The sequence below is a fragment of the Aspergillus eucalypticola genome (assembly GCF_003184535.1).
Source record: "Aspergillus eucalypticola CBS 122712 chromosome Unknown BO83scaffold_23, whole genome shotgun sequence".
Classification (NCBI taxonomy): Eukaryota; Fungi; Ascomycota; class Eurotiomycetes; order Eurotiales; family Aspergillaceae; genus Aspergillus; species Aspergillus eucalypticola.
Genome location: NW_020290297.1, coordinates 184,440 through 197,695, shown reverse-complemented (window position 1 = coordinate 197,695; position 13,256 = coordinate 184,440). Strand labels below are relative to the sequence as shown.

At 51.3% G+C, this 13,256-nt stretch overlaps 4 protein-coding genes across 4 annotated transcripts; 2 read left to right on the top strand and 2 right to left on the bottom strand.

Moving 5' to 3' along the window:
- The first annotated feature begins 736 nt into the window (after nucleotides 1-736).
- BO83DRAFT_380756 (uncharacterized protein) lies at nucleotides 737-1,582 on the top strand. The gene has a single exon (XM_025531829.1). The coding sequence runs from the start codon at nucleotides 991-993 to the stop codon at nucleotides 1,369-1,371; it is 381 nt and encodes a 126-aa protein (XP_025385242.1). The 5' UTR covers nucleotides 737-990; the 3' UTR covers nucleotides 1,372-1,582.
- Nucleotides 1,583-4,386: 2,804 nt separating this feature from the next.
- Nucleotides 4,387-5,966, top strand: BO83DRAFT_410287 (uncharacterized protein; the record flags this gene model as incomplete). The annotated part of the gene is made up of 8 exons (XM_025534203.1): nucleotides 4,387-4,514; nucleotides 4,590-4,633; nucleotides 5,090-5,106; nucleotides 5,131-5,200; nucleotides 5,380-5,501; nucleotides 5,575-5,656; nucleotides 5,694-5,722; nucleotides 5,774-5,966. 8 exons carry the CDS (start codon nucleotides 4,387-4,389, stop codon nucleotides 5,888-5,890), a joined length of 609 nt encoding a protein of 202 aa, XP_025385241.1. The 3' UTR covers nucleotides 5,891-5,966.
- A 1,549-nt stretch (nucleotides 5,967-7,515) lies between these two features.
- On the bottom strand, nucleotides 7,516-8,907 carry BO83DRAFT_366423 (thioredoxin-like protein 1). The gene is made up of 3 exons (XM_025529712.1): nucleotides 8,753-8,907; nucleotides 8,463-8,610; nucleotides 7,516-8,391 (listed from the first exon to the last, which is right to left on the bottom strand). Exons 1-3 carry the CDS (start codon nucleotides 8,829-8,831, stop codon nucleotides 7,620-7,622), a joined length of 999 nt encoding a protein of 332 aa, XP_025385240.1. The 5' UTR covers nucleotides 8,832-8,907; the 3' UTR covers nucleotides 7,516-7,619.
- A 650-nt stretch (nucleotides 8,908-9,557) lies between these two features.
- BO83DRAFT_401244 (heme peroxidase) lies at nucleotides 9,558-12,051 on the bottom strand (the record flags this gene model as incomplete). The annotated part of the gene is made up of 3 exons (XM_025533450.1): nucleotides 9,558-10,158; nucleotides 10,888-11,621; nucleotides 11,695-12,051. 3 exons carry the CDS (start codon nucleotides 12,049-12,051, stop codon nucleotides 9,558-9,560), a joined length of 1,692 nt encoding a protein of 563 aa, XP_025385239.1.
- Nucleotides 12,052-13,256: the final 1,205 nt, after the last annotated feature.

Below are 13,256 nucleotides of genomic sequence, written 5' to 3'. Positions count from 1 at the left end.
TAGCTCCTTGGAAGGAAAGAGACTCCAGTTATTCGAAGTTTCTATGCGCTACTTTTCTGCAGACTTACACTGTTTACGAACGGAGTACCGCTTCCAGCAAACACCGAAGGAGGCGGGGTGGGTAGTGGTGGAAAGCGAGAGAGATTCCATCGGCCAGGCCTAGCTAACTACAGTAGGTCAACAATCGCAGCTAGCTAGCTAGCTAGGGAGCTATCTACGGAATTCCGTTGACAATGTCGGGGATTTCACTCGAGTTGGTAAACCCACGAAGTGTAAGCAGCGAAGCAGCCCACCATCCAACTAATTAGAATCATACCCAGTAAGACTACGGAGTAACTGGTTCTTTTTGGCCCTTCGAGGCAATGCCGCAAGACCCCTGTTGGTCGCCACAAAGTAAACCGTCGCCACAAACAAAGAACCGTTGCAGCAATAGCAACGCAACCAACAACAAAGGAAGAGCCGATGCGGGTCCCATCTGGTAGGATTCTAATCGCGCCAAAGAAACGATAGGATCAAACCTGCATAAGCTAATGGAGGCGGTAAACGAAAATCCGTCGTCATCGCCCGTGGTTGACAAATTGATAGCGATAGTCCAAAGTAGCTTCTTTTGTTTTTTTAGTTTTTTTATTTTTTTGCACTGTCAAGGCGGTCTCGGTCTAGAAGGGGGAATTAGGATGGCGCATCATCTGTTCTACTATGGTGTACCAGCATGTCCCCATCCCATCCATTCCCATCATGCACCTGCATGTCCTTCAGGACACTTACTCCAGACGACGGTCGTCTATGATCCTCACTATACCCACAACTCTATCATTTCCCGACACCAATGTTTACCTTACTCCGTACACCGGTGACAGGCATAACCTCCTCCCCCCTTCTCCATTCGACTCCCGGACTCCACCAGGGCAAGATTACGAAAGATATCTAGACTCGACGGCTGTCTCGCATTATCTAGTATGGCGCCGCTTCGGCATGCCACCGACAGTTTAGATGAGTAGTGAAGATGAGCGCCACCGGAAGGCAGCGCATCTTGCCTCTTTGCGACGTCGGCGGTGGGTTTCGAAATGGGGATGGGCGCGCATCCGCGCTGACAGACGGGCGGTAGGGGACTTAGGCCCGTCTTCCGCGCCAGTGGTACCCGTGTGGGTGGCCACGCAGGTCCTCACGAGTGAGGAAACAAAAAATGGAAGAAATTTCTGGTCTCAATTGCGACCGTGCGAGAAGTGTCAATTTGGCGAAGGCCCTTCTCGGATGCGTGGCCCCCCTTCTTCTCGGGCGAATCAGAGTCAGGAAAAAGTCGTGCTGGACAGAGCACGGTGGGATGTCCGGGCTGCTGCGCGTATCCGGTGGTGGCAGAATGGGGCATCCTGACAGATTCCATGCCGCTTGGATCCGAAACTGGAGGCGAGCAGAGGGGGAAATAGAAAGGCGAATCACACTGGGTCAGATATGGCACCGTATTCTACCCTCGAATTCCAATAGGTTCCGCGGAGACCGGAAGCAACGGTTATCGGATACCCAGATGTGTACCAAGATTATGGATGGATATCAATTGGGTTTTTACAGTGGCACAAGATCTATGGGGGGTTAAGACTAGCGAACGACAGAGAGCCTGTGAGAGAGCGAAGTGGCCCTTATCGGTACCGGCTTCCCAAGACCACAACACACCATATCTTATGATGTTGCCTTGAACAAGACACGCCGGACAATCCGATTGCGGATCCTCCCAATTAATTACTCCCCGGTACTCACCGTACGGCGTATATGCTGAACCATTGAAACTGCAGCACATCATGCGACGCCGATAAGTCACTACTATTACTGGAACAATTCTCAAGCAGGAAGGTGATTATACACTTCAGGCACCATGATCGCCCGATATATAGTTGTCGTACAACCGCCATGGAGGGAATGATTGACGGTTGATCGCTTGAACAAATGACTTCGATGCGACACACGTAGCGATCAAATCATTGCCATCTAATTGGAATTCAATGCAACACCCAAAATATGGGCATTGCCCGTTAAGCTCGCTCGAGATCATGCTGGCCTTGGTGGACTGATACGATAAACTTCAGGCGAACCAATAGTGCAGCGCCTAGTGTGGATGAGGGTTTGACACCATCCAGAGAATTGGAACGGGGAGGCAGGACTGGAAATTACCCTCGCTGTCAATTTCCAGCACCAAATCGGTGCGAGACTATCACCGAGCTACCGGGTCTGCCGTGCATCGTGCAAAGTCGGAACCAGCAGATCTTCAATTCCATGCCTGCTCCATACTACGACTACTACTAATCTACCGGCTGGAGACTGGAGCTTTACTACTGAACACAGTAGTACTGTCTCCGGGACGAGTCAAGACGAGCAGTCGAGGGAAGAGTGGCTAATGGGGCTAGACCTAATGTGGCTGGGACTATGGTAATGGACCTCTCCATCCATTAGGGCACCACTACGCCAAACCGACCAACTGGAATTCCGACGGCAAACTAAACTCCTCTCCGTGGAATACTCTGTTCTTAGTTCTTACAGAATAGTACCGACGTCGAGCGTTTGGTAAAAGCGAGTAAGCTCGAAATCTGAAACACACTACGCGGACAGCAATCCTCCAATCACAGCTGGCTTTGTCTAGGCGTGTCTCGGTTTCGTCTTAGTCAGGTCCCCAGAATTCTGACTGAACAGCACTAATCCCATTGCGTATACTAGCACTATGGAGTAGGACTCTGTACTACTAGATACTAGTAGGTAGTCCTCGTTGCCTCCGGAAAGGGGGAGGGGACAGAGCCAAGCCATCTCCGACTGTTTTACTTCTCAGCATCCACTAGTTGGTAGTAGAATGGAGTATATTCTCCGTACGACACTAAAATGGCGATAACCTCTCCTAAATCGCCATTAGGGATCTCACCTCATCCCTCATCCTGAAGCCAATCAAATGGCCCCTGACTAAACGGGATAATGCTGTGAAGGTCGCTACGTCATGAGCAGACAAACCTTCTCCATAGCAATCAATTAACGTCGAACATAGTGTCTTTACCTAATGCAACCGAAGACTTTAGAGGCTTCTTCGAACCTTCGAATCCTCGACACGGGGGTGAGCTTGATTTCAGCAATAGACAACCGCCACGTACGATTCTCCAAATTGTGCCACAGCGGTGGCCTCAGAATCCAGGACCCTCACCCTCTCTTTCTCTGTGTATGGTTCCGATACCGGCAGACTTCCGAGCCCTTCTATGAACCAAGGGTGAAGAGGGGTGGTGTTATGATTAACTATGGTTCATACACAGGACTCTGCAACATATCTCCGAGTGATCACTTTCAGGCACGACTCTGGGTCGTTTCGGAAGCAGAATCCACCCCATCGTCAGACCATGCCATATGCCAGCTACGCCACAACACTCCCATCCTCGGCAGTAGACCATGGTATGCAACGTATGCTCGCCTAAGATTTACTCGCCAACAGAGATGAACTTGATGTCCGTCATGCTCTTGGGCAAAATGGATGCCGTCCGACCGAGTTGAGTAACGGGAACATTTGAGTTAGACGTAGCTGCTAACTATCCAGTTGCCAAGCGGTCCTCGTGCCTGCTGGACGGGCTGGGACTGGCGCAAGTCGGTCTTCGATTGCCGGCATGAAGCTACCGCACTTTTTGCGGGGACTTTCCACCATCACTGCCTGCACTACTGCGTGTTCCACTGCGGACTAAACCAAGTCGATGTCTCTTGTGGCTTTGGGCGTTTTCCTTTTAATTCCTGATTTGGGTTGTCTTTGGATACATCAGGTGTGATAGTGATGAGCAGCTACCATCCCGCCATTCTTTGTTTTACCTTTCTTTGTTTACGGTCCATGAGCCAACAGGGATCTAAGACATTACCCCGAGACTACCACAGGGCTGCTAGCTGAGCTTAAATCGTGCCAATCCACGAGTGACTTCGACATGTTCAACTGCTTCTAAGGCCCATCAGTCCATACCCATTGGGGAAGGTGCGCCCTTTTTCTATGTGTGATTGTTCCATCTCGTGCTGATTCCAATCACAACTGCATGCTCGTCTCGGCACTTCAGAACACTGTCGAACCCAGCGGGCAGACGGGAAGACATCCATGTGGCGTGCTCCGTTGAGTTCTGTTCCTGGATTGGTGCAGGGAAGATCATGGACTAAAGTGGCCGATCGCAGCGACCAGTGAATACGACAAACAAATTACCTAGGCCCGACACTGATAAGCCACCAACCTTTTTTTCTGCACGTTCGTATTGATTGAACAGCATCATACTCGGGTGTATCTATGCTGTGGCTACGAATTGCTCCAATCGTGGAGAAACCCGGGAGTGATCCAATGGATGCCAGCGGGGAGAGAGGGACTGATTTGCACCACCAGCCATGGCGAAAATCATGAGTATCTCTTACTCAACCCCATCCCAGCGCTACTCCATCCTGGATCGTGTCGTCGGAGCTTTTGGAGGCATGGGCTCTGAACGGCCACGGACATTGGTTATTCGTCCCGAGCCTAGCCCAGTCGGGTATATAGATAGTATTCCGACCCGTGGTTTCAGCTCGCATTGGGGACCAGGAGAGCTCTTGCGTGTGGGCTCCAGTTGGGATCTTGGTCCCGTAGCCGCTCCCAGTATGATGATTGTCCGTGACTCCATTGGAAATGGCGTCACCGGGGAAATTAAGATACGGAAATCACGCAAACAGAGAGGAAGCTCACCGTTCGCCCGAGATAGCCCTCTTTGCGAAGGTTGAGAACGGAGAAATAGTGCGAACCCTCCCGACGGGACAGGCTAATACTACTACCTATCTCTATATTCTTCTGACTAACCAAATGCGCATAATCGCCACTTCCAAGACGCCAACATGGGCTATCGAAAATAAAAATGCGGAGAAGCAAATGGTGCGCCATTAAACTTGGCCCTGGAATTGGGGTCCCTTCGGAGCTCACGGCAAGCAAGCTCGAATCATCAACCACCCGACTTACTATATTTGTGCACCGTATACCTGCAATACTGATGATCCCACGAACAGCAATTCTCTAGTCAGAGTGGACCAAAATGCAGAATCCAAAACAACAGCATCCACCACACGACGGAAACAGAGATAAGAGCAACATCGGTCCCGACACGTCTGATGGAGTAGGTCTCCCACTCTGGTGATCCGGCACCGTCCGCTGGGATGCGATTGGAGGTACCAATCCTCGAAAGGGCAGGTAGCAGGTTTGTGGTTCCCTGTGTACGGAATCTTTCACGCCGACATCGCTAAGCAATTGGGATTGATAACAGAGTCATGCAGATATGGATACAAGAATTCGAATTTCTGGGTCGCAGGCAAACCTGCGCGGCATAGCGCGAGGCCAAGGTGCCTTCGGGTGAACTTTATCGCAGGAAGGAATTGCTTCCATGGCGCGCTACTCCACACTCCGGGCAGCTTCTGCCAGTCGGAAAGCGCTGTCTCACGCTGATACTTCCAGCGGCGACCCAATAGCCCCCTCTGCCTCATGGGTCGCCAGTGTGACTATGCACGGGATAATGAGCATCCATAAAGAGAGAGTGATGCGATTTGTGCGATAGCTGCGTCGACCAGTGTCCCAACATGATCGACGGCCGCCCCAGCCTAGGGCCCAGAAAAGGTCTTGGATTGCCCTCTGCACATTGCACCCTTGCGAGTGGGGGAGAGCGGGCGCAAAGACTGACCACTATCAGTCTCAATCAATCACGACAACAACAGTTACGTGAGGGAATTCGTCTCAGATAAGGTAGGCTTGCGGTTCCTTGGGTCGCAGTGGGATCTCGGTCAGACCAAGCGGATCGCGGTAAGCACTGAACATCCCGAAAAGAACAATGCTCGTTCAGCTGGTTCAGCTTCCTTGGTCAGCCCGCTTCCTCACGGACCGTGCTGAACCAGAGTTTTTTTTTTTTTACTTCTTCGTTGCCCGGTGGTATCAGCCTCCAAGGTCCTGACGTGAGAGGTGCCCGGGCGCGGCGCGGTGCAGGTTGCAGAACGTGCGAGTGGGATGGAACCATGGGTCCTTTTTGCATAGTCCTCACGGGTTGGGGCCAAAAAAAGGTGGCTCAAACAGTTAATGCATCAGACGATCCATCGGCAGTGATGCTGATTAGCGACGAGGACACGGACATCTGCAGCCTGCAGACACAGCCATCGCGAGAGAAGAAAAAATCTGACATGCACACTACTAATTCGATACTACCAGGTTCCGGCTTACGACGACAATTTGCCCCCAAACCAATGCAGCAGGCGCATCTGCCGTCACTGTATTTAGTTGGTATGTACGGAGTATGCCGGTAATCCTGGACGCGATTGGTTTTAACCGAGCAAGCATCATGCTAGGCGATGATGACAGTTGAACCCCGACCCTAGTAGATAGGCCCTGGGGCTGGGGTTGGGGCCGGGGCCAGGGCCAGGGCGCAAGGCGCAAACGGATGAGAATCCTGGTCATCCGAACGCAATCAGCCGGCGAAAAGATTCAACTAAGACGCGCACGATGGAGAGAAAAAAAAAGTACCACGGGTACTCTGTACTACCACTAAGAAACAGCCACGCCGACAGAAGGAGAAACAAGGTAAGCATAAGCAACAAGCAATGCAATAGCAAAGCGGAATATTAGCATAGCACCGGAGTAGCAGTAAGCAAACGATCTTATACCTCCGACGAATATCACCGATAGGTAGAAAGTAAAATACGCTATGATCCAACCACAACCATAATCATATAACCACCACAACAAGGATATCAAATATCAACATCAAAATATAAGATAAATCCTGAAATAAAACAGGCCTCAGTGGATGAAGTTAAGATCAATCTCCCAGATCAACGGGAGTCAGTCTCTTCCTATCATATATGAAAACATCCAATAATCTCATCATCGACCTGATATATTATAATCAAAAGGAGAAGAACAGAAAGGAAAGTATTTCCCACACACCGAAATTTTCACTCCCACCCCCAAGCCCGCTTACTCATCACCCTTCATTCCTCATGAATGAATCTCGCTTAACCCGGAACAACAAATCATCCATCCTCCCCACCAAACACCCCTATAAATACAACCTTCACCCCTCCACCCATTTAGATTTTTTTTTTCTTCTTTTCTTTCTTCGTGCGGCGACGCAACTATTTTCACCCGTGTTGCCTGGACATCATTTTTTTCTTCTATGATGTTGTCATAACCCCAGGTGTCAGTTGCGTCACAGACGAACGGAATTGCACACCGGTTCTTACTTTATTGGTCTTTCTGTTTTCTTTTCCCACTAGGATTAGACCATTTGGTTTGGGATCGGACATTACTTTTTTATCATTACTGTTATCATAGATGTTATCTGTCTATGGTGGTGGTGGTGGTGAGATTATTTTAGTATAGATTTGTTGGCTGTAGTGTTACTGCTGCTTTCTGTGCTGGTTATGTGTGGTGCAGATTGGGGTCAGACTTGTGGTCAATAGCTTTCGTAGATTTTCAAATATGAAAAGAATATGATTCTGAGTTTGAAAAGATCTGATTCAATTGTCCTCACAAGTAAAATATAGTGATTGTTTCTGTTTAAGTGGTCGGTCTGTTCTAGTGCGTTGTTATCATATATCTACTCAATCCTTGTACTCGTATGTCCTGCTTACTCCCCCGGCTCATCACCAATCTTCTCCAACTTACCCATCTCCCTCTTCTCGCCCGCCTCTCCAAAGATGCGCACCCGATCGACCCGCAACTTCTCACTATCTCCATCCCCATCCACAAAGAAAATCACCAACGACGTAACACTCTGGAACTTGACAAACCGCAAATCCACCTTGGCCGTACCCGTCTTGGGATCCCAGTCTTCCGGCTGAATCGTAACCGTCTGCACAGCAGGGATATCATCCGCCTCGTCGAATCCCAACACATGCGACCGATTCGTATACAACGACACCGTCCGGGGGCGCATCGGCCGCTCGTCCTCATCCTCAACCTCCTCCTCTGCTGACGGCGGGAGCGACGTAATCTGCAACGAATGCACCTTCAGCGTAGACTGGAACGGGATGAACAGCATCAACTGCTCGTCTGTATCACTCTCCACCCAATCCGGTGCGGCCCCGGCCTTGCCCTTGGCGTTGTTCAGGGAGGATGGCTTCGAGCTATCGAAGAGCGTCTTGGCTGTGCCGAACTCGCTCGCCCGGTTCAATAGCTCCAGACCCTTGGGGTCGTATTGGTCCGAGATGTCGCTGTAGTTCTTGGGTGCCGGGAGCCCGATCCAACCTACGCCACTGCTGGAGCCGGCGTCGTTGCCTTCAGGCGCTTTTTCGGCTTCCGTGGCGAGCTTGCGCACGAGGTCGTTGAGCTCTTTGGCATTGGCGCCGCGGACGGTGGAGGTTGGGCGGCCGCGCTCGAAGAGGACGAAGGTGGGCATACTTGAGTAGTAGTTAGTAGCTGTATTGTAGTTTGGGTGGTCGGGTTTGTAGCATGTGGGATAGGCACGTACGCTGTGATCCCATACTGTCTTGCGATGTCTTGGTTCTTGTCAACGTTGATCTTCGTAAAGGTGATCTTATTCGGGCGTGAGAGCTGCCCGGCTAGCTGCTCGTATGCGGGGGCGATGGCTTTGCATGGTCCGCACCAATCTGCGTAGACTGAGTTTGTTTCGATGGGTTAGTTTGCTTCTCTTTGTGAGGTTTGTTTGAGTGTAGGAGATGGCCGACGTTGCGAGTGAATGGATGGTGATGGTGGTAGTGGTGGGGAGGGGAAGGTGGGGGACAGCAGATGGGAGCTCACAGTCGGCGACAACAAAGGTGGAGGAGCTCAATAGAGAGCTGAATTGCTCGCGTGAGTTGATTTGCACAAGTGTCGACATGGTGGAGATGTGTGTCGCGTAGTGAAGGACGCGAAGGGAGATGGAAGGAGGTTGGCGGTGGTTTGGTGAGCTGCGGTGGTGGTTACTGTTAGGGACTGGAGATATATTGCCGATATGTCATCAACGCCCCCGCCGCCCACCTACTTACAGCAGTAAGTACTACAGTATAAGATGTATATGGTGAGTACTTGTCAACTCCAAATATAACTTAATCTAATCGTGCTTGGTTATGTATCCGGTAATTTCTATTCTGTAGTCTAAAATCTCAACATATCTCATATCCCATATATCATTTCTTGACCCTGGTGGCTCAGGTCTTGATGCAGGCAGACGTGGCGGTAATAGCAACAGAGTCGGGAATAAACCAAGCTTTACCACGAAGATATAAGCATCCAGAGTGCTGCATCAATCCGCGAGCAGTATCCCAACCTCCCTTGGAAAGGTTGACACAGGTCAAGGTGTGACTTGACCAGCAGCGTCCGGTGCGGCAGGCATCATGGCTCAACCACGAGCCTATCCTCGAAGAGTTCTTTGGACGACACAGAGTGCGCACCGCACAGTGCCACTCATGGGCCTATGCGCCATCACCATACCCTGCCAGCCAAGTGCTGGTCACAACGATCGCGACCAAAAGCATCCAACGGGTATACCCCGAGCGAAGAATCTTCCATCGACGCCCTAAGGCGACAAAACCAATCACACATCACACATATCCCACAGCACCACTCAAGTATCCTGCTCATCCTCATCCCCATCCTCAACAGCAAATAAAACCTTCATCCACAAACTACACCCCCGACAACCCACAACAATCTCCCCGTGCTCCGCCTCCCTCTCCAAATCCTGCTCCGTAACCAAGAACCCCCTTTCATCTCCACACCGACACCCTCTATACCACAGCGCAGCGTCCGCATCACTCTCATCGCACGCCAGATCCTCCAGATCAACGACCTCCAGCCCCGTATGGAAAACCGTGCCCGTCTTCTCCCGCTCCGCAACCCTTGCGCGATCGAGTCGCAGCGACCGATCGTATTCAGCGCGTAGATATGGATCAGATAGTGTTTTGTATGCGGTTGTGATCTCATCTATGGTGTAGCGATGTGTCGTGTGCGGCGAGGAGTTTGTGTCTGATGTAGGGAGGCTGCTGGTGCTGGTGCTGCTGGTCTGGACATCTGGTGCGATTGCGCCGGGCGCTTTGTCCGGGTGATGCTTTAGCAGGGCTTTGTGGTAGGCTGTTTTGAGCTGTTGTTTGGAGAGTGCTGTTGACGTCTCTGTGAAGGGGAGGTTGAGGACTTCGTAGTGGTCTTGGGTGAGGGGGTGGTTGGATCTGGTCATGGTGGGTTGGGTATTGCGGTGCGGCAGATGTAGATGGTTTTTATTTGCGCGGATTGGTAGGAAACTTGGTTCCTTCGCCGAGGATAAGTTAATTTGGTATGTGGTTATTGTTCCATTCAGTCTGTTTGGTATCTTGGGAAATGAAGGCTCTGGTGGGCTCTAGGTTGGTTAATTGCTTGAGATGCGGCGGTTGGAGTTCGGAGATTGAAAGACTTTCTCATCGGCTCCGCACCGCCGCCACTTCTTGTGCGCTTCCGGAGTGATGCCGACTCGGCGTGACAACAACCATACATTGTGCTACGTGATTGCAATGTCGGACAGATTCTTTTGTTACATTGCAATCGATGGCAAGAAAGCGGATGCCTTCTGTGTTGAGCGATCAATAGTAGGTAACTAGGCGGTTCAACTACTAGCAGTAAGGGTGATATATCTATATATCGCAGCACGTTCGCTAATGAGGTACTACGGCAATTATTACAAGGTAACATCTGAATCTTCAATGGATGGTTTATTGATCTAATCTTCTAGATATTCCCACCCCTGTATGGTATATTGCCCCGCGGCAAGACATGCCTATCTAAGACGCATGCTATGGTCGTCGAACATCGATCGAAAACATGTCGGATATCAAAATGTGAACAAGAGAAAACAATGCTCCGCAGCTAAAACCCTGAAACAAAACCGAACCCAGAATATTCACAAAGACCTGGAGAGTATTTACTCAGAGGTCTTGAAGACATAGCGGTCCTCAGTCTTGAAGGGGACACCAAGTTCAAGGAGCTTGACGAACACATTGGAGAAGTCCTTGAAGAAGAGGTCGCTGTCCTTAGCATAGAGCTCGACGTACTTGCGGAACGCCTTGTCCTTGGTCAGGGCAAGGTCAGCGGGCATCATCATCAGGGTACCAGTGGTCTTGTCAGTGAACTGCTTGGGGCCATTCCACTTGCGCTGCTGCCACTTCTCCTCAACCAACAGACGGAAGAACTCGTTGGTGAAGACGGTAGGGCTGAAGTCCCAGGGACCGTCGAAGCCAGAGCGGTCAGTGTGGGCGCGACCAAGGGAGTGAGCTCCAACCAGGGCAACGATCTCCTGGTCGTTGAATCCCATGCGGTAGAAGATGTCACGGATGTGCGACTGCTCCTTGGTGGCGTCGGGGAGACGGCCATCAGGGGTGCAAGCAGCAACGTCCTTGTCCTGACGGCCAGGTCTCCAGGGGATAGCAGGGCCACCAAGCTCCTGGATGGCACAGGCACCAGCCAGGGTCCAGAGGTCGGAGTAGGTGATCCAGGGGAACTGGGCCTTGATCGGCTCCAAGAAGTCTCTGGCGTGCTTGAGACCAGCGTTGGCGCCGTGGTCGGACTCGGGGGCGAATCTCATGGTGGCACCGTTGCTTCCACCAGTGCCAGTCTCCTTGTCGTAGGTACCGCTTGCGTGCCATGCCAGACGGACAAGAACCTATTCAACAACGTGGGTCAGCTTCCCAGGTATTCAGATGGCTCAAGCTCATTAGATGGTGAATGTCACTTACGGGTCCATAGCTGCCATCGTCATAGTCGGTCTCGTTGGCGAGACGCTGAGCAACGGCATCGTACACCTTCTGGTAGTCCTCCTTGGTGGGGACAAACTCCTTGGAGCTGACGGAGGCATCACCACCCTTCAGGTAGAAGTAGGCGCCAACACCACCAGCAGCGGCAATACCAGCCCAGAGGAGGCTGTTGGAGGACTTGGCCTCGCCAGCCTCAGAGGCATAGCCGCGGCGAGAGGCAGCACGGAAGCCCTGAGAAGGGAGGGCAAAGCGAGCACTGCGAGCAGCAGGTCTGAAGGAAGAGGTAGCGGGGGTCGAGCGAAGGAAGGCCCGGGAAGCCGTTCTAGCAGCCGATGCCATTGTGAAAGAATGTAAAGGGAAGGAGATGAATGCTCAGGGGTGAATTGGATGTGGGAAGGTATGACAGGAGTCACTTTAAATGGTACACGGAGGATGGATGAAGGAACCCAGGGATAGATAGATTACCTCGGGTGTAAGACGGAAGAGAAGAGGAAGGACAGAATAATAAGGTAGGAGGGAGGAGAAGGGGAGAGGGAAAGAGAAGACAGAAGAGGAGACGAAGACAGGGATACTAATAGGCTGCGAATGTTCTCCTCAGCACTTCCAGCGACTTCCTCCACAACGACTTAGTATTATGCCGAGTCCGTTGTCCAGGCACGGCGCACCAATGGCAACACGCAGATTGACGAGCTCTGGGCCGAATTTTTTGAGTCAGCAAGTCATTCTCCGCATTTCAGGCGCCGTGAATCTCTTTAGTCCGCGGGCAACTGCCAGTTGGGGTGTGAGTGAGGAGACCAGAATTGGGTGACCCGATCTCCGGCAATTGGACCTGTCCGTGGCAAGATGGCCCTTTTCCCGACCCATGGCTCCAATCTCAGTCTACGAGTCTTTGATTCCTACAGAGTGCCACAGAGCATTGATTGACTGAGCCATTGTTTGGTCGGATTGACAGTGATTTTGCGTGTTGAGTTGAGAGTTGAGAGGTCAGAGTTCAGAGCTCTCAGGAGGGGCAGCAGCCCATCTCCATGCAACGATCATAACCGATGCGACTAGTCTATCGCTCGTTTCTGGGTCCGCGGGCGGGTCCGTTGCCATATTATTAACAGGAACATTCTCTTTGGCAGAGACTCGCTGGTCTCACCTGCTCTTCGCTCTCTGAGCCGCGGTAAATTCCGGGCCACCCACTGCCCTTCTCCCTTCAACTGGTTCCTATTACTAAACTTTTATCCGTCCAGAATCTTCCCCATTACTCAGCTCTGGAGTCTGGCTCTTATGATAACTGCTATCAGCCCTTCAGAACCATTCTAGAAGTCTGCTGAACAAAGCTCTCTTACAAACACCGCTTCTAATAAACAACTAGGTCTTGATGCTTATCATTATCAGTTGCTATGGTAGCTTGGCCTCCAGTATAGTCGCACACGTTGGCAACCGCAACAAAACAGCTTGCTCGGTCATCATTCATAGCTTCAGCTCCTCTTTGATTGACTTCAGAGCTGCAGCAACGATCATCCCCAGACAGATAGGACGAGGAGCGACCAGATGCA